At 38.1% G+C, this 21,448-nt stretch overlaps 1 protein-coding gene across 1 annotated transcript in view; it reads left to right on the top strand.

Moving 5' to 3' along the window:
- cdh7a (cadherin 7a) overlaps positions 1-21,448 on the top strand; it is a 107,181-nt gene that overhangs the window by 693 nt on the left and 85,040 nt on the right. The window contains exon 2 of the mRNA XM_053486696.1: positions 12,025-12,462. Coding sequence (XP_053342671.1) covers positions 12,217-12,462 — 246 coding nt within the window. The 5' untranslated portion in view covers positions 12,025-12,216. The remainder of the gene's footprint in view (positions 1-12,024; positions 12,463-21,448) is intronic.

Raw genomic sequence — 21,448 nt, 5'->3', positions numbered from 1 at the left:
ATTATTATTATTATTATTATTATTGGTGTTGTTGTTGTGTCAAATGGTGTCTACTAAAAATCAGGATTCATATGTTGTACTGTGTCTACACTCAATCATGGGTCTTGCACTTAATTAGAATTTTAATAATTAAAAACTGTAATGAACATGGCCACCCTGTGTGTCCACACAAGTCATCTACACTATGCATTGCATTAATATAGGGAATTTTATCGACTTATCAACCTGGCATAGGAAAGAAAAAGATTTCAACCAGACTTTGATGTCAGATGATTTATAAAACTCCTATTAGTGTTAAGTTTGTTGTTGCATCTGGCATCAGAATGCCAACTTGTAGCGTACTCTCTCTGTCTCTCTCTTTCACACACACACAAACGCATGTACACATACACACAAACACACATATGCACACATGCACACAAATACATGCTTTTAAAATAACACTGTTGTTTTATCCAGTACAGTAAGACACACCTGTACATGTGTATATTTTTACAATCTGCCTTGTCCATGACTTAATTAGCATTCAATGGATTACTGATTGTCTGCAGTGTGGCTCTGCGCATGGCATATTTATCCACACACTCACACACACACACACACACACACACACTGCTGATGAATATTATAAGCGCATCTGTGCTCGGGCCATTAAGTTCATTTGGCAGAATAACAGATGGGCTTGTAAGATTTGTCCAGTTATTTCTTCAAATATGCAATAGCCTAATGAAGTTATGAATGGATGTTTATGTGTGTGTGTGTGTGTGTTTGTGAGAGGCAAAAAAAGTTGCATTTGCATCTTTATATTTATTAAGCACAATAAACAAGTGTGTGTCTCTCTCTGCAGTAAAACTGTCCCCATTTTGCTTCTTTTCCCTCTCATTGTTTTCTTCTTTCCAAATACGATTCTTTTTATTCTTAAAAACATAAACAATGAGTGAGTTTTATGCCACCTGGAAGCTCTTCATATAGACCTACATTTTGTGGGATGAAGGAAAAGAAAAGCAGAGGGAACAAAAAAAGCTGCAGTTCTGGCAGGAAAAGTTTTTCTCCTCCACTAGGGGGCGCACTTTGATGTAGAGTATTTGATTCATTCAATCTGTTCAGTTTTTCTCACCCTTGTCATCAGCTGAGCTGCCACAGTGTTCAAAAGCGAGCCCGTCATTAATCACCAGCCTATTTGCATGCCATAGTGGCCTGTTTTTCTGATCACGCTGCTAGGTTTTTGTTTTGGCGTTCTGCATTCTTGTCATGCTCGTACGCTTCAATCCTTGTGCTTATCCCACTGACACTGCTACATTGTTATCATGATAAATTTTGTTGCTTATTGGGCTTGCTGTCATGCTGGTGTGATGTGTTAATTTAAAACAACGTCACACGCGTATCATATCGCAATAATACTCCATAATGGTGTGCTGTCATGGTTGATGATGTTTATAGATTTGAATTCAGATCATCTTAATTCAATTTCTAATCCTGTGGACTGATTGTCTCGAGCTGGAGTATTAGAGATCTTTTAGAGATGGGGTGTTCAAGAAGGGGAAAAAAAAAAAAAACTCCTCATGTACTTTTTCATCTCTCCTCAAAACAAACACTTCAGTTTTATTTTTAATTTAAAGATGAGAATCACCAGGGGCCACATGATACGATATTATCACGATACCGATTCAATTTGTATTGCGATATCTCATTTTTATAAATATCCTAATTTTATATATATATATATATATATATATATATATATATATATATATATATATATATATACAGCATATATATACAGCATATATATATATATATATATATATATATATATATATATATATATAGACAAATAGATAGAGATATACTGTATATATTAGATTTTGAACTATACAGTATAAGATTTTTTTTACAAAAATGTATTTTATATGAAATATAAAATTTTTATATATATTCGACACACTCCAAAATATTAAGATTTTTTTGTGGGTCGATAAGTGAATAAATTTTCCTCGTTTCTACTATAACAGATATAATAAATTGTGATGATATTGAGGTTAGAACTTGTTAGACACGTTTTCCTTAATTTGGGAATTAATTTAAATAATCGTAAATAATAATAAACTGAAGGATGGCATGTCTCAATAACAGCATGTTATCACTTACGCTACAGCAGTTGCAGAATAAACAGTTGTTCCTTCACTAGTTACATTTCTTTTTTTCTCTATTTCTCTTTCTATCACTTAATAAGACACACACAGCTTGTCACATTATCAAGAAAGTCCTATAAAGCTGTCCTTTACTGTTGACACTGGAGACTCCTTCCATAGTCATTAAATTAACATCTTCTTATAGAAAAGGTTGTGATTACACACAGTGTTTATATGGAGCACACTAGAGCAAGATTGTGATTTGCTTTACAGTCTGGAACCACAATTCAGCTGCTGTTATGGAAATGTAATCAATGCCTTCTGACCTATCAGAATCGATCGTTTAGCATTGTTGTGTTCTAATGATGTTGTATAGAGCTACTTTTGATTGTTTGCTTCAGTACGGTTTTAGGTTTTAAACTTGTGCCGAAACGATTTAAGCTAAAAGTGTTTTTAGCTTCTGTATTATTTATTTTATAATATTATTTTATTTCTAATTGATCGAAACACAGCTGTGTTGAAATAAGATAGATAGATAGATAGATAGATAGATAGATAGATAGATAGATAGACTGTGAAGGGAAATTTAATTTATTTGTTTTTAGCCAGACTGAAAACTGCATTGTGACATCGTTTCTTGAGATCTGGTCAGTTTTTTCTTTCTGGAAAGTTTTCTAAACTTGTGTTCAGCAAGAAAGTTTTTTTTTTCTTACAGAAAGAGGTTAAAGTTTGTGTTTACTTTACAGAAAGGAACTTTTCCAGCCTCAGTCAGCTTAAAGTTTGTGTGGAAGTCAAAAGGGATTTGTTGTCGTCTTTATATGGAAAGTGTGCATGTGCAAATTGACCAAATGTACTTTTTACAAGTTGCTTAAAGACAACAACAACAAAAAGAGACCCATTGAGTCTGGCGAACGTTCTTCATTTCAAGCTCGGCCCTTTGGCAGTCTGGCGACTCCACATTTCCATAACCAGCTCTCTGAGCCCATTAAGTGCCTGTAAGCCAGGCTGGCACTCGTGGCCTTTCCCCGGCAAGCGGATCCACCAGGAGGCTGTAATAATGAGGCCATATGTTCCCCATCCTCGCCGTACTGAACTTGATGCCCCGATGGCAGGAGATATGCACTGAGAGCGCTCGCCAACACTCTGCCCCCCGGCAGGCGGTGAGCTCCGGATCAGGCCGAGCATGGAAGCCCAAGAAGGTCGGGTTCCTCCTCATGACGGGGAGCGACGAGACTAATGAGGCTTCATCGTCCGTGCTTTTTGGGTGATTGGCCGGGAACCAGGACCGATACGCATGGAAGAAAGGACAGCGTGAGTTAAATTTAGCACACAAAGCAGACACCGACTGAGAAACCCAGAGACTCAGAGCTCATTGATAGCAACCTCTTTTATTTTTGGCCTGTGTTCCTGAGCTCCTGAACTTCTGGATCGGGATAAGAGGGAGCGATCCCATGGGTGCGGTGACGCACAGAGAGAAGAGTTTTTGCACATGGATTGAGGTTTCGGTGACACAGATAAACTTTAGCAGAACTACACTTGGGATGTGTATGAAGGTTGTTGTGGTAAAATATAACAACATGATGAAGCAAGGAAACGTTCAGAAGGATTGGGAACTGAGAGCTGGTACAGTGCAGCTCAGATGTCTGGATCCGTAAGCAAAAAATTATTCAAAAGTATAACTTATGAGGTTAGCACTGTGCCATCCTACTGTCAGGGTTCGATTCCCCGCCTCTGGAATGACTCTGTTTCATCTCATATTGCTACATTCAAAGTTTTCTTGGATTTATTATAATGTATGTGCATGTTCTCCCTTCATCTTCGTGGGTTTCTTCTGGGTTCTCGGGTTTCCTCCCACAGTCAAAAAGCACGCAGGTGAGGATAATTGGTGTTTCCAAATAACTTGATAGACACCCTGTCCAGGATGTACCCCACCTACTGCTCTTAGTACCCTGTAACAGCCTCCACGCCTTCAGAGGATAAGTGAGTGAGTGATCATAAATTATAATAAATGCTTGAAAGTTGAAAGTTTTTGACTTAACTTATGTGCGATGCTGTTTATGCTGAAAACAAGAACATTGAACATTTCTTAATGAATCAGAACTGATGATGTTCCATGCAGAGACCATTTCCTCTTTTAGTGCAGAGATTGTTCTAGGCTGATTCTGATAGACTTCTGGTTTCAGAGGTGTTAGGTCTGACTCTGTTTCATCTTATATTGCTTAAAGTTCAAAGCCGTCTTGGATTTAAAATAAAAAGAGAAATGTCAAATTTCATATGAGAAAGAAATACCTACTGTATGGACCCGTCGATTCCATACATATATAATGTACCGTGCAAAAGTCTTAACCCATGCCTCATTTCTTTATATTTGTAAATCCCAAAAGAAACCATATTAGAAGGAAACACTATATTGTGGGATTCTACATAGAACCTTTGTTTTTACTGTGTACTAGATTGTTATTTTTGTACATCATAAAGAAGATTTTTGTAAATAGAGACATGCCATCCCCTTTAGGAAAGAGTACGCTTTGTGTTAAATCGTTGACATGATAAGCTGCAAATGTTTGACATCAAGACATCGGGAATAAATATTTTTCGTTGTATATTCCAGCTTGTTTGGTTGCTGGGGTCAGAGCGCAGGGTCAGCGCCCCTGGAGCAGATTATGAGGCTTGGGTTAAAGGTGAAGGACCTTGCTGAAGGAAGTAAAGATGGTAGCTCGGCCCATGCGGGGGCTCGAACCTTGAGCCGATCAGTACCTCTTAACTGTTAAGGCACCGCTGCACCTTGGGTGAGGAGAGAAGGTGTGGGAGCGAAAGTAAGAACAAGAACTAACTTGTGTCACAACATTAAAAGTGTCTATAAACAGATTTTTTTTTTTTTTTTGAATTTTGTTCTAAAAAACAAACAAAACAAAACAAAAAAATGGGTTGATAATAAAGTCCTTGTGGTATAAAAGTAATAAAACACATCAGCAGAAGCTGTTGCTGGAAATGAATCCAATTTAAGGCGGTCGGAGTGAGTCTGCTCCGTCACACACCCCCTGAGTGTTTTATTCCTTAATTTGCATGATGATGATGATGATGATGATGATGGTTATACTGATTCTACTATAAGGGACAAACTTACTGTAGACACTCTCCGCTGGACGTCGTGGTCTTCGAGCTGTCACCCCGAATAGAAATTCTGCAGCTCTGAGCTAATTGAGACACGGTTGGAGAGCGTTTTCTTTCCGTCTCGACCGTTCCTGTGCCGTTTTCTCGACATTTGTCGAGTTTATCTAGAGTAACGTACAGCGATTTAATCAGGAAGCTAAGCACTTGTAATTCCCGGCTAAAGCATGGCTTATAATGAAGATTAGAAGCTTCCGATGAGACATTTCCCCTCTGAGGCGTGCAAAAAAAAAGAAAAAAAAAATCTAGTGTGTTCTTTTCCAGGCTGGTTAGAGTTCACATTTTCCCCCCAAAAAAAGCAAGAAAAAAAAAAGAAAAAAGATGGATGTAGTGAGATACTTGGAGTGACACAGTCTCCGAAGAATACTTTGTGAATTAGTTTGCCTCACTGTTCCTGATCTGAGTAGAGAGAAAGGTGTGTGTGTGTGTGAGAGAGAGAGAGAGAGAGAGATGAAGAGTGGAAATGGAATGAGAGGGAAGGACAGAGGATCCCCGGAGAACTCTTCCTCTCTCCTTCAGATCGCATGCTCTTTTCAGCGCAGTTACTTTAACAGATTTTAAACACGCATCCCTCATGCCAGAGTACAGAATACACTGCCAGTCCGCTCCACGTTTATGTCGTTTTCGTACTCATAACACACATGAAACAGAAAATCACTCCACGCTGAAAAGTGTTAGACTGAAAGTACTGTTCAGAAGGCATTTGATCAAAACAGCAGAGGATACGAAAGCTCCAGGAAACCGTAACACGTCATGTGCTTTTTTAATAAAGTCGACGCTCGGGACGGGAATCACCAGGGACCAGGCGATACTGTTTCATCACGATACCACGATACTGGCTGATTCAGTTTGTATTGAGATTTCATAAATCACATACACTCTCCGCTGGACGTCGTGGTCTTCAAGCTGTCACCACGAATGGAAATTCTGCAGCTCTGAGCTAATTGAGACACGGTTGAAGAGCGTTTTCTTTCCGTCTCGACCGTTCCTGTGCCATTTTCTCGACATTTGTCGAGTTTATCTAGAGTAACGTACAGCGATTTAATCAGGAAGCTAAGCAATTCCTAGCTAAAGCATGGCTTATAATGATCTGAGTAGAGAGAAAGGTTTCGATGAGACATTTCCCCTCTGAGGCGTGCAAAAAATTATAATCTAGTGTGTTCTTTTCCTGTTCTGTTTTTCATCATTTTATCCCACACTGGTTTTCATAAAAACATACAGAGATTCCTAAACAGTCTCTTGTCTCTTTGAGTCTAGAGACCCAACTCATCATCTACAATGAAAGCAAGACTAATGTACCAAAAAGTAAACATGTAAGGGGGTAAAAAGCTAATCTAATAGCTAAGTAGTAGTATTAAATAGTAGGTAAAATCTAGCGAAATCTAACATTTACATTTAGCAGACACTCTTATCCGTACATCTGACACCTTAACAGTACATCCGAGCAGTTGAGGGTTAAGGGCCTTGCTCAAGGGCCCAACAGTGGTAACTTGGTGGTTGTGGGGTTTGAACCTGGGATCTTCCGATCCGTAGTTTAGCATAGACTAGCATAAGAAATCAAACCTAGAGAGTGAAATTAAGCTATAAAATGAAAGCAAACTTGCAAGTGAAAAGCTAACGTAACAAGCAAAAGACAGCTAGCATGAGAAAGGAAATTAGCAAGCGAGTGCAAGCCTGTGAGTAAAAAAAAACAGCAGGTGAATGCTAACCTAGCAAAAGCAAAAATAACAAGTAAACTAATAAAACATAACTGTACTGTAAGTGAAAGAAACTTGTGAGAAATGAATAAGTTGAGTAAATGCTTATTTAAGAAAAAAAAAATCTAACGTAATCAATAAAAGTAAAAAGCAGAAAGTGAAAATCTAACTTAGCAAAAAATTTAAGGGGCAAACTAGTTAAGCTAACTATAAGAGAAATGTCTAAAGAGCGAAAGCTAATCAGCCAGTGAAAGCTACAGTACTGTACCCTAGCATTAAACTTACTTTGTGATCAAACGCTCACTAGTGAGTATAAGCTAATCAGCAAGACAAGGAAGTGAGAGCCAAAGCAAACCTGTGGGTGAGCGAAAGCTAATCTCGTGAGCGAAAGCTAATTAGCAAGATAAATCTATTTTGTCAGTAAAACCAAGTCAAGCTTCTTAGCAAAGCCTAGTGAAACCTGGACAGCAGCAAAAGGTAGCACAATAGTCAAAAAGGATCTAACCAACTGAGTGGACTGAAACTAGCGAGTGGATACAAACCTGGGGTCAAAGCTAATCTAGTGAGTGACGCCACACTAGCGACTGTGAGCTAACTGAGCGAGTTTAAGTTTACTGTGATGCTGGTTTAGGTTTAGAAAAAAATATTTTTTTTAATGAATGTCACTTTATTACAGTTTTTTTTTCTAATTCTTTTTTTTTGCTGTGACCAGAGGAAAGAGATAACTGAGTACATGTACTTTATCACTGTACTCAAGTACATTTTTTACATATCTGTACTTTACATGAGTAGTTTTATTAGAACATACGTTTTACTTTTGCTCAAAAGTACAGCAAATATCTATACTCTTACTTAACTACATATTGGCATGGTGTTGCGTTACCCAACCTCAGGGAAATTTTGATCCAATAACACAGCAGGTAAGAAGCGGCGCTTTGTTGTTGACAATGATGGATCCAATACTTTTACAATCAGAGAGATTTTTACCATGAGAAAGCTCTTTACTTTTGATACTTGAAGGTGAGTACTTTTACTCAAGTACACAAGTAAATGGAGGACTTTTACTTATACTGCAGTAAAATTCGCTCTGGGGAAGCTCTACTTTTACATTACAGTACATTATTCAAGCACTTTTACTGTAAGTACAACTATTCTGGTTGTGACTGAGAAACAGTTTGAGGATATTTTAAGAATCAAACTCCTAAATGAATCGAAATGTGATTGATGCGAATGTGTGCAATAGTTTGTTGTGTCTTGATAAGCTCAGAAACACATCCATTACACACACCTACAGTACGCCACAGCGCTGCTGAATTCTCAAATCCGAGCGGTCAGAAGGCGTTGATTCATTTTCTAAAAAAACAACTCTGACAGTAGTGCGACTGCAAATCACAGGTTTATATTAATGATTAATGGTTTGTATAGTGACGGCTCATTCGCAGGTATTTGTATTTGTAAGGATGACGAGAGAGATAGCCTATAAATAATAACTTTAAGAGAAAGAGCAATAAGAAGCTGACGGAACGGATGTTTATCGTTGCTGTTATGTAAATGTGAACGGGAATGTACTTCTTTCTAAAACAATAAATGTAACTGTAAATGTACTGTACTGTAATACAAAATATGAGTTTCCCAATAATGTATTATTATTATTGTTGTTGTTTCCAAGTTGATAAGGTGAAAGATGAATAAAACATGAATCAACATCAGACTGGTGCTAGTAACCTTGACAACGCTCCCCAGTACTTGGGACGTTTACTTCAATCCGAATTCATTTTTAATTAGAGCTTTGATTGTAACTTTTTACACGAACGCTGATCCGATAAAATGTACAATCACCTGCTCAAAGCATTTAACCAGAATCTAACTTTTCTGACATGTGCAGAGTGGTTCTGCTTAATGTGACGTGTCCCTTTGAGGTTAGGTTATGCTTCCTGTTTTTCTCATAAATCCTACCTTCTGGGTTATGATTGGTTAGATGCTTTACTGAATGTGAACTGTGAGCCAATCAGAGCTGCTTATTCAGCCAGCCAGATTCCCAGTGGATGGAATTCTATCGTAAAAGCTGGTGAGAGAGATTTGTTTGTTCTCACTGAGTTTAACAATAAGGAAATATCCTTTCTGGAAACTCTTCATGTTACCTTATGTTCCCCCACATGTGGCGAACATTTATTGCATTTATTCCAACAAGAGAGAAACGATCAGATCAAGTGTTTATTTGGCTAATATTTATCTATTGAACGGATTATCAAAGCATTACGATGAATATTTTTCTCTAAGAGCACAACACAAAGTGCGTTACTCCTCACTTATTTGTCAGACACTTTGTCAGATCCAACCTTCTGATCACTAGGACAAAACGTCAGCTCTTAGCAGGTTCTATACCAACATTCAAACTCAGATCTCCACTTAATGACATGTGAAGTCTTCTGTTTTCCAGAGATGCTGAATTTCTGTTCAGGCCTTGACATCCCTCGTGGCATCAGAATAAATTCTAAAGGTGTGAGGCATTCTGCTTCAAGGACGGATTCGACCCAATTTCTGTTTGAACTCCTTTGATTGGAAGTTTAAAAGGCTGTTTGAAGCATGTGTAAGCTCTGCCGAGAACCCCCAGGGCCGGAGGAGCTATGTGACTGGAATTCTGTCATTTTAGCCAAGGTTACGTGCTTCTGAACCGCAGATTTGCATTGCTAATGGAGCGCTTGGCCACGTCAGGAGTCACAGCTGCTTTGTTCTGTCGCAGCGAGCACAAAGACATTTAAAGAAAGTGTAGTGGCCGAGTTGTGACTCTAAAAATCCTGGATTGTTATGTATTTATTTATTTATTCATTTTTTAGAGGAAATACTGTGACACGAAGGGTGCATACAGTAGTTATGTAAGAGCGGTTTGTTTATCTGGACCTGTTGAAAAATCCAGAGAGTTTAAGGGGTTAAGGATCGATGTTAAGTTTGATTATATTACAATTAAATACTTTTTGAAAAGAAATACAAATAATAGGACTATATCTAAAGTGGTTAGTTTTAGCTTTTAAAATTATAGGTATATTAAAATAAAATAATAAAAAAATAGATAGAACTTTTATATATATATATATATATATATATATATATATATATATATAAAAGTTTAAAAACAGGAATCTTTAAAAAATAAGGATTATTAACTTTAGTTAAATAATATATATAACTTGTGAACTTTAAAAATATTTTCAACATTGATTGATTTTTAATGAATCAAAAGTTCTTAAAAAAGTAAAAATAAGAGCCTTTGAAACATAATATTTATGCTGTATTATGGTAATGTTAGATCATCGGAAAAATAATAGTTAAAAAGAATTATTAAACGTATAAATTGCTATAACTTAAATAAGAAGATTGAGATTTCATAACAGGCTCTCAGACAGAGCCAGCAAGCTCAGTTGTTTATCTCGGCAATCCTTTATAAAAATGGACATTACTATTGCATCATGTTACATTTGTCATTACATTACTCAGATAGTACATTACCATTATTTGTGGGAAAAAATATATATATAATTTTGCATATTCAGAGATCGGGTCAAAGTTGAAAAGAGTGCGACCCATTCCTGAATATGTGTCTTTTATCAGACAATTTGAGTCACAAAATAATCCGCTAAATACAGCTGTTGTGCGGAAAAGTGCAGCGTTCAAGTTCAAATTGGACTTGTGGATTTCTGCTGGCTCGATAATAACCATCCACAGGCGTCTCTGGTCAGTCTAAGCTTGCTGGGGTTTCTTTATTAGCAAGGTAAAAGCCAAGCCTGAGCGAGGGAGCAAGCAGTGCAGCAGTTTTTTTTTTTTTTTTTTTCACCCTGTCTGATCTCATCAGCTGCCAAAGGAAATATAAATCTCCCGGGATGTCGAGTGTCCTGCACGGAAATGGTGTACTGCTGTTCTGCTATTAGGCATTTTCATTTAGCTGACACCTCCTATACGGGCACTCGGAGTGGCATACATTTGTTTTACTGCTGTCAGCAATTGATCTCTCTCTCTTTCTCGCTCTCTCTCGCTCTCTCGCTCTCTTGGACTTTGCCCTCAAGACAAATGTGCTCCACTTTCTCTGGGTCTGTTAGTTCACCCGTAGCACTTCACACTCTTCTCATGGCTTTCTTTGAAACATCAAAAAAGATATTGCCACTTTTTAATCCTGAGGTCGAGTGTGTAGCAGCATCAGTTTATACCGATATATATAAACACACACACAACCAGTCAAAAGTTTGGGCACCCCGTCAAATTCCATGGTCTTTCCTGGTTTTTATTTAATTTTACAGCATAAATCAATGCTGAAGGCATCCAAAATGTTCAATAATCTTTTTTGAACCATCAATATTGAGATGCGTCTGCTGCTTATGCACTGTAAAGCCTTTATAACGGCTCCAACTGAGGTGCTGTTTCTTAATTGTTATTTTCCTAATTACTTAATTCCGTGTGTTATTCCATAGTTTTGGAGCAAATGCTTGAGCAAAGAAAACAGGTAGTCGGTGATGAATAAATTCAATTCAATTCAATTCAATTTTATTTGTATAGCGCTTTTAGCAATTTTCATTGCCGCAAAGCAGCTTTACATAGTCAAAAGAATTATTTAGGTTTGTATGAAATGTGAATTTGTATGGATCAAAATGGTCAGTTTGTCCCTGGTGAGCAAGCCGAGGGCGACAGTGGCAAGGAAAAACTCCCTGAGATGGTAAAAGGAAGAAACCTTGAGAGGAACCAGACTCAACAGGGAACCCATCCTCATTTGGGTAATAAATGATTAGATAGTTAAATAAGTAGGGGTTATATGTCACATTCATGGTTTAGTCATTTATTTTTTAATCCAAAGTTTAGCATTTCTCCATGTATGAGTCGAATGTTTAAAAAATATATATATTTTGTTTACTTGAATTTTTCCCGATGAGCCAAGAGCATTAGATAAAGCCATGCCTGTCTAGGATCTGACTCCTAACTAACTGCCTCAGCCCATTTCAAATCTTTCTTTTTTTTCCCCTCTCTGTCTTTTCAAGATTGGCATTCCTGATTCGTCCGTGATCAACATCCACTTCTCCTCATCAATCACCGCTGCTCCTGGTCTCCACTGCCTTTCCACAGAGAGAACAAACTCCAGAGCAAACCGTTCATTGCTGGATATCTTGTGCCTCTTTGTCACCCCACATCGACTTTTTCTCACCCCTCGTTTTTCTTCTCCGGCCCACACCATGAGCACTGGGAGCCGTGGGGTCTGGAGTGGACTGACAGCTGTCAGCATGTTGGTACTGGTCCAGTGGGCAGGCAGCTGCTGGTCCATGACGCTGAACTCGGTTCCTCTGCATCCGATACCAGAAGCATCGCTCAGAATCAAAGATGAGGACCTGGTACTCCACAGACACAAGAGGAACTGGGTGTGGAACCAATTCTTTGTCCTGGAGGAGTACACAGGAGATGACCCTCTCTACGTTGGCAAGGTAGGTCCGCTATGAATCGACGAATCTGCATGAGAGCAACAGAAATGTTAAACCTAGAAACATTAACCATTTCTTTAACACTTGAAGGTTCCCTTTAGAATCGTACAATAAAGTTTTCTACTTTTTAAAGCTTTCACATAAACTTGAGGAAGCCACGACATTCATAATCAATGTTAAATTATTAAACAGACGTGAATTGTTCCTATTGATCTATTCCGGGAACATAAGCAGCGAGCTATTTTGTAGCTAATATCTAGTTAGAGGCTCTTTTCTGATGAGTTAAATGTAAAATAGCTCCAAGTTTTTTAATACTCTTGTTTATTAGGAATATTTCTGATTACATAAAAAAAAAAAAGCTTAAATTACTTTGTCTGTGCAGAATATGTATGTTAGCAAACGATAATTATGCTAGTCCAATGCTAAATATTATGCTAGTGCTTTTTTTTTTTTTTTTTACAAAATTACTAAATTCCATCAGTTTGGTAACATTGTTTATTTAATTCTGTTAAATAGTCATTTATTGAAAAACTAATTTCAAACGGTTAGAATATGGGACCTAGCTAGCTATAAATTAGAAAATAACAGCTAGATAGCTATTATAGAAAATTAGTAAGAAAGCATTAGCTATCAATAATATAGAACAAAAGGCCCAGCTATTTCAAACTTAGAACAAGGGAGCTTACTTTCTATAAATGACTACATGAGTGCTAGTTATAAGAACAAGAAAGCTAGCTAGTGTACAAATTAGAACAAGCGCGCTAGCTAGCTGGAAATGGAGCTAATGATTCTATTTTGAATGGCCTTCTATGAGAAAGAAACATGTGACAAATGTTATTTATTGTCTTGTTTAAGATATTTATGATCATGGATTGGCAATAGATGTTTTTTTTTTTTTCTAGGTTGTGTAGTGCTTCCTAGATAAAGCACGGATTTAACTGTGAGTCATTGGTACAGGATGCATCTAATTAGTATACTAGTACTGTAAAGAACTGAAAAGACAAACAATATCACCTTGTTTTCATCTGTGAGTTTATTTCTCCTGAAGGAAACTAACATACACACTTAGCGTGTTGGTTTACCATGGTATGCGTAATGTTCGGGGTGTGTGCACCACCTCGCTGTAGACAGTGTTCATATCGTTCACGCAGATTCTCAAACAGATCCCGGAACAAAGGCTCGAGTTTCAGTACTGTATACTTTGGCGCATCCTTTATCTCGCTTGTCGCATACATTTTCATTACGGATTTTTCCAATAATGTCTTTAAATGATTTTTCTTAGATTTTAATGTAGAAAGTAACACTGTGAAATAGGAGTAAAGAAAAAAAACTAGCTACACCTGACGTCTTTTTAAGGTTAGCTATTGTATAGACAATTTTCTTTCTTATTGTTACTGATCGGTGTTCTCTGATAAGCAAAACTTTTTCAAATGTGAGCTATTGTCTAGCATCTATTTTCTATATTTGTGTATGGTTACATTTTATTGTGCTAACAGTGTGCTAAAAATGTTAGCTATGGGAATGAGGGATGCAGCGTTAATGATAGCAGTAGTACGTATCTAATCCCTAAAACACTACCTTATCTGCCTAAACCCGTACTTATAAATGTGTTCCGATACTATTGCACCGATACCACTTTACTGCAGAGCCCGATGTTCACGACGCAGCCCGTAGGTGCAACCCATCGTCCCTCCCTCCCTCCCTCCCCCTCTAACTAAACAGAAACAAAACAAAACTTCTTAAAACAGAAAAGAAATATCCCGAGAATCCACATTCAGTATTAACTTTATTCATAGCGCAGTTTGATGTTGAAATACAGTGTACAAGTTGTTTGCCTCGAGACTAGAGCGGCACGAAAATAAATCCTGTGATACTGCAACAGCTCGGTGTCGAACCTGTACCAAAAATGGAGTCTTTTTTTTTTTTTTTTTACTCTGATGTCTGTCACATTTTTCACCCCATCCATCACAACCTAGCGGAGGCTCGATACATTTAGACTCCTACGTGTGTCTGGAGAAAAAATGAGTTTCATAGCTCAGGTATGAGTCAAAGTCGAAGATATTGTTTCTGACATCTACATTTGCTGTTTTGACTCACGCCTCAGGCCATCCATCAGAGCCTGTTCTGAAATCTGAAGTCAGTGAAGGTGCCCAGTAAAAGAAAAAAAGAAGAAAAAAAAAGAAAAGAACGACACGTTTATTTGGGCGGTGTGTGTGTATATGTGTGTGTGTGTGTGTGTGTGTGTGCTGAAGAAGCTTAGATAACCAGAACTGCTGATATCAGTGTGCTTTCTAAATACATGACATAAGTTAATCTGTGCATTACCTGAATTGACCTGAATATAAAGACAAGCAAAATTGTTTTTTTGTTATTTCTCGTTATACAACTTAGGTCAGTCGATTTTTTTGTTTTTACTGATATATATATACAGATAATAAGAATTAAAGGCATATAATTTTTGTATACATTCAGTGTTATGCATTTAAATTAAAATTTTTATCCGTTACACAGACAACCATACTGCACCATAACATGCAATGAAATGCTTATCTGACTGTCCATGACCTAAAATAAAAAAATAAAAAAAACCATAAAAAAATAGAATAACACAACAAATAAGAAATTTCTCCTTTCATCTCATCTCATCTTCTACACCGCTTTATCCTGTATTCAGGGTCGCAGGGACCTACAGTAGAGCCTCTCCCAGGAGGCTTAGGGCACGAGGCAGGGTACACCCTGGACGGGATGCCAATCTATCACAGGACACACACACACTCACACACCCACACATTCATTCACACATTACAGGCAATTCAGGAACGTCAATTAGCCTAACTGTGGGAGAAAACCGGGTACGCAGAGGAAACCCACCAAGCACGGGGAGAACATGCAAACTCCATGCACACAGAGACGGGAATTGAACCTCGCCGGGAATCGAACCCGGACAAATGAGAAATTTACCCTAAAAAATACAATTAAATTAAATATAGAGTTTGCTGTAAAAGGGTCGCGGCGTTCCTGGAGCCTATCCCAAAAAACTTAGAGCACATACACACTTATTCACACACTCATTTGGGAACGCCAATCAGCCTAATCTGCATGTCTTTGGACTTTGTGAGGAAACCGGAGTACCCGAAGGAAACCCACCAGGCACAGTAACATGTAAACTCCATGCACACAGACTTTGATGCTGGAATCGAACCCGGAACCTGGTGGTGCAAGGAGACAGTGCTAGCCACTGCCTTAAACTGGAAAATAAATAATGAAATAAAATAGAATTAAAGTACAGACATGTAAAAAGCACAAAGCCATGATTTATATATAAAATAAAGTGTAAACTGTGAAAAGTATTAAGATATGAATGTGTGAAAAATATAGTGTGGAATATGACAGCAGCAGCAGAATGGAATAATAATAATAAAAAAAGCTCAAGATATTCATCTAATGTGCAAATGAGCAGAATGCAAAAAAAAGAAATGTTCATTTACAGCCTTTATTTAGTTTTACTTAGAAATGCAAAGCAGTAAGTCGCTGGAAATATCGTAATGATCGAGGTGAGAGCGTACGAACGCCACCATGACATCATCCTGTGAACGATTTAGGGGCGTGTGCAAAACGAGGACATACAGTATTTTTGTAAATCTCTATTACATACCTGGAACTTCATGGTTAATTTTATACCAGAATACTGGGACCAAACCCAATTTGTTAATTATTACCCCTGAACTCATGCGCATGAAGGCAGCAGGGTCTGTTTTAGGCCACGCCCACTTTTATGTTTCTTTTAAGACTGGTACAGAACAGATACAGATGCTGTTTTCATGTTTAAGTCCTGTTGTGTAAAGTTATTATTAAAAAGCCTGTGTATTGTTAATTAGAGCGCACCAACACACACACACGTCAACACACCAATCAGGACCGAGCGCTGTTTAGTAAACCAGTGATATCACGATAATATGCAAAAACTCCAAACATGTTCAGGTTTTTTTTTTTTTTTTTCTTTTTGAAAGTTCTTTTATTTCATATATATATTTTTAAACATTTCAATTGAGCAGTAAGAGGTGGTCATTATACTTTGAAGTTTGAGCTATGAATAAATTGAGTTCGTCTCTCTTCATTTTGTTCCTCATTAAAGCAGAGACCTCTTGAATATCCGCCTGCAGGAACATTGGATTCTTTTCACTTTTATTATTTTAATATCATAGGATGGGATTCAATAATCCAGTACTGCATTCTGATATCTGAATAGTAACAGAGTAAGATTTGGGCTCGGCGTTTTCCATCATGATGGCTGACACAACACAGATGTTACATGTGGGCATAGATACTGTAGATGGATGGATGGATGGATGGATGGATGGGTGTTCATCAATCATCTCCGGTATCAGTATCTATTGAGAGAAATGTGTTCTCTGCATCTCTAGATGAAGGTGTTAAATATGCGTTTCGAGCGCCGGGTGATGATCGCCCTCCCGAGGAACTCGTCCATGACTCCGCCGCATGCCTTCCATTTGTGATGTGAATTAGTAATAACGCCCGTTACTTCTCTCCTGCTATTAACAAAGTCTCCTCTAATATTTGCTTTCCAGAGCCCTGTGCATGACAGCGGAGTTTGAATGGCGGTAAGCTGGTGTGTATGTGTGTGTCTGCGCGCCTACTGTATGTGTGTGTTTTTCCTTTAAAGCCTGGCGCTGCTTTTTAAAGTCAACCTAAAAAAAATGGTGTTTTCAGGATTAAATCCTTTTATGAGAATTCATTTTAGTCAGCAGGCAGATCAAAGGGCAGAGTTGTGACCGCAGCGGTGTCGAGAAAATTCTTCAGAAGTCCCGGAGTTACAATTTAAGTCGGTGTTGTTGCATCATAAACATATAACAGCCAGTAATGTTGGAGTATGCAAATGCGGCGCGGCGGATTGGGAGAAATGGGTGGAGCTTTTTGATGTTCTGTCCATCCTTAGGATTTCTAACGGCTTCTAAGGTTTTCTGTAACAAGACGTTCATGCCCTGAAGTGTTTTATTCCACGAGGAGATGGAATTTTTAAAGTAATAAATAAATAGAACATATAGTAAATATATTTTTTTTGTTTAACCGTTTATAGTTTTAACATTTCCTGTTGTGGAATGTTTCCTTTCTCTCTCTCTCTCTCAATTGAAGTGGAGACTCCTTCCGTAAAAAAAAAAAAAATCAAACTAAATTAAATCTTTTGCTTGATAACTTTAGCATTTCATCAATTTGTTGCATGTCCAGCACAGTGCACTGTTTAGAAGTCATCGCCATAGAAACAATAACATGTTAGAGTACATTAGAAATACAGTATATAAGAATATATATTAAAATTTACTTTTATTCCAGACTTCCATCGTGTAGATCTTCTTTAAAATTGTGTCTCATTGACACTTGCTAGCTCTTCGCTAATGACTGGCTGTGTGTTTAATGAATATCTGACACATTGTTTGATCACGGCTCTTTGATAGCAAGAGGATTTAAAGTCCTGCTCACTCAGATTAAAGGGGATTAGTAAGGATTTGTCACGCAGGAGGAGTCGAAAGATTCGGGATGGTGACAAAAACGGTCATATCGTGTTGTATTTGTGTGATATTATAGGGGGATTTGGAAGCTGTACAAATTTCCGCGCGCAGTTGTCATCGCTAAGTTGTTGTTATTTCGTCATTTTGTTCTTTTTCATGTCTGAAAACAAAACGAACCCATCAGGAACCCTAACGCTGGACGGACATTAAAGTAATATAGATATAAAAACATTTTGAAAAGTTTTTGAAAATTAAAATGAATGAACGAGCCGTACGCAACTTCAAGATGAAGGAATTTTAACCTTTATTTAGAGCTATTACTGATTAACATTCATTCGCACGGTGTCCGACCACCTCCACGGTCCCTTAGGTTTCTAAAAGGGTTTAGGTTACTGATCGGATATTGGGACGGACCCAACAGCTTCCCACACACAGCGTGTACCTCATGTCATGCATCTCTTAGTGTTGTGATGATGCCTTTTTCTTTCATTTTCTTTCAGAAATATTACCATGTGATGCGTCCTGGCTCCTGAATTACTCTACTGTAACTGCATCACGTCCACATTCACAGGACACATCTGAGGGGACGGGGGCTGTTTTTTTTAGTGTTTCGGTAAATTGCTGCTGTCAAGTGTTTTTTTATCATGCTTATTATCTTTGCTCATTATCATGCTCATTTACAGTGCTAGCATCATCAGCATGCCCCCTAGTGGTCGGAGTTCAAGTCCCGTTTCCGGTTTTGCATTAAAGTTGTTTTGAAGTCATTTTCGCAGCAGTGTGTTAGAGGTATTCGTTCAACATTTTGCCATCATCACCTAGTCAACGTTGTTCTGACGTCATTGCATTAAAGTCATTCTAACTTTGAAAAAGCATCCTAATACCGAACGTGTCCCAACGTTGCCAAATGAACATCAAAGCTAACTTTAGTGTAACTTTAGTCCCAATACACAGACTCTAATAGGGATTTTCATGATTAATCTTAATTCGGTAATTAATTGCTGTTAAGGATTTAACCTGTTAAAAATTTAATAACCGATTATGTTTGTTTTGCAAAATGTTTCTCACATAGCTATTAACTTGCACACCACAAGAAGGCGCACTTGCAGTTTGGACAGAGTACGAATATCGGAAATTGTGTTTTTCCAAGACCCGTTTTTAAAAGAGATATAAGCATTTGAACAACTTTGTTGTTTTATGGTTTGTTTGTTTATCGTTTATGTTTTTAGAACTGTTTAATTAAACAAGAACAAAAGTGTGTCTCATTATCATTAATGATTAATTATTTATAATTTGATGTTTAATGATAATTGATCATTATCGGTTATCAATTATAAAATTGATTATTAATTTTTTTAAACTATTGATTACGAACAATGTGTAAAATTTACAAACCTTAGTAGCTAGGAAATAATGCTAACTTGCATAACTAGGCAAGGAATTAAAAAAGCTAAACTCCATGACATGAAGTTTTAGCAAAAATAACCAACAATATCATGGGGTGAAGGGCGGCACGGTGGTGTAGTGGTTAGCTCTGTCTCCTTGCACCTCCGGGGTCCGGGTTCGATTCCCGGCCAGGCTCGATTCCTGTCACTGTGTGCATGGAGTTTGCATTTTCTCCCCTTGCTTGGTGGGTTTCATCTGCGTACTCCGGTTTTCTCCCACAGTCCAAAGATATCCAGATTCGGCTGGTTCCCAAATTGCCTTTAGTGTGTGTGTGTGCCCTGTGATAGATTGGCATCCTGCCCCGGGTCTACCCTGTCTCCTGTGATAGGCAACTGGTCCCCACGACCCTGAATACAGAATAAAGCGGTATAGACGACGACGACGATGAGTGAGTGAGTGATCATGGGGTGATGAACTGTACTTAAGTGATTGTTTTTTCTTTTTCTTTTCTAAAAGTCCTGAAGTGGTTTATCAATTAATAAACGACACATTACTTGACAGAATTTAGTTTTATCGGCTGAGTAATCTTTGACTTTAAAATCAATGAGTTGCTCAAATTTTGTCATGCTAACCAGCTTCTAGCATGGATCAGTTAGCTTCAAATAGCCACATTCCTCCTGTAGCTTTATCCAGCATTACTCATACCTCCTTTTTTGATAGTGATAGTTGGTATAAGGCTTTTGTTTTAAAAAAAAATTACATTCACACATGCAGAAAGTTCGGAGCGTGAAAGTCTTAAGCTAATGCATCACATTTCAACAGTGAAGAATAATAATTTCCGCTTGCTGGCGGGGGTCACATTAGAGCTGAATTAAAGCACAAAGACCTTGAGAGATGATTTGAATACATCAGGTACCTGTCAGACGCGCGCACACACACACACACACACACACACACACACACACACACACTGCCAGACTGGATTTTATGAGGATCTGACTCATCTTCATTCGACTCGAAACCAGGAAAGACCGAAGTGTGTGTCAATGTGGAATCATATGAGCAGAATCATGTGCACGCTCTGTCCTGTAACTCTCTCTCTCTCTCTCTCTCTCTCTCACACCACAAACACATACACACACACTCCAATCTGTCTCTTGGTCTCATTGCTTCTCTCATTCACACGTGGTCTGTTGTTTACTGTCTATTGCACACACACACACACACCCCTTGCCATGCACACTTACTGTACACACATACATATTTGTTCTCTCCTACGCTTGCTTAATCTCTCGAACTCTTGCACAAACACACTTTTACACTTTCTGTCTCTAACACACAGATTTTTTTATATACGCACTTCATATATACAGTATATACACTCACCTAAAGTATTATTAGGAACACCGTACTAATACAGTGTCTGACCCGCTTTCACCTTCAGAACTGCACTAATTCTACGTGGCACTGATTCAACAAGGTGCTGAAAGCATTCTTTAGAAATGTTGGCCCATATTGATAGAATAGCATCTTGCAGTTGATGGAGATTTGTGGGATGCACATCCAGGGCACGAAGCTCCCGTTCCACCACATCCCAAAGATGCTCTATTGGGTTGAGATCTGGTGACTGTGGGGCCATTTTAGTACAGTGAACTCATTGTCATGTTCAAGAAACCAATTTGAAATGATTCGAGCTTTGTGACATGGTGCATTATCCTGCTGGAAGTAGCCATCAGAGGATGGGTACATGGTGGTCATAACGGGATGGACATGGTCAGAAACAATGCTCAGGTAGCCCGTGGCATTTAAACGATGCCCAATTGGCACTAAGGGGCCTAAAGTGTGCCAAGAAAACATCCCCCACACCATTACACTACCACCACCAGCCTGAACAGTGGTAACAAGGCATGATGGATCCATGTTCTCATTCTGTTTAAATTCTGACTTTACCATTTGAATGTCTCAACAGAAATCGAGACTCATCAGACCAGGCAACATTTTTCTAGGCTTCAACTGTCCAATTTTGGTGAGCTCGTGCAAATTGTCGCCCTTTTTTTCCTATTTGTAGTGGAGATGAG

The sequence above is a fragment of the Clarias gariepinus genome, chromosome 25, assembly GCF_024256425.1.
Source record: "Clarias gariepinus isolate MV-2021 ecotype Netherlands chromosome 25, CGAR_prim_01v2, whole genome shotgun sequence".
Classification (NCBI taxonomy): Eukaryota; Metazoa; Chordata; class Actinopteri; order Siluriformes; family Clariidae; genus Clarias; species Clarias gariepinus.
The sequence above is the reverse complement of the archived record's forward strand: the minus strand, read 5'-3'. Positions and strand labels throughout refer to the sequence as shown.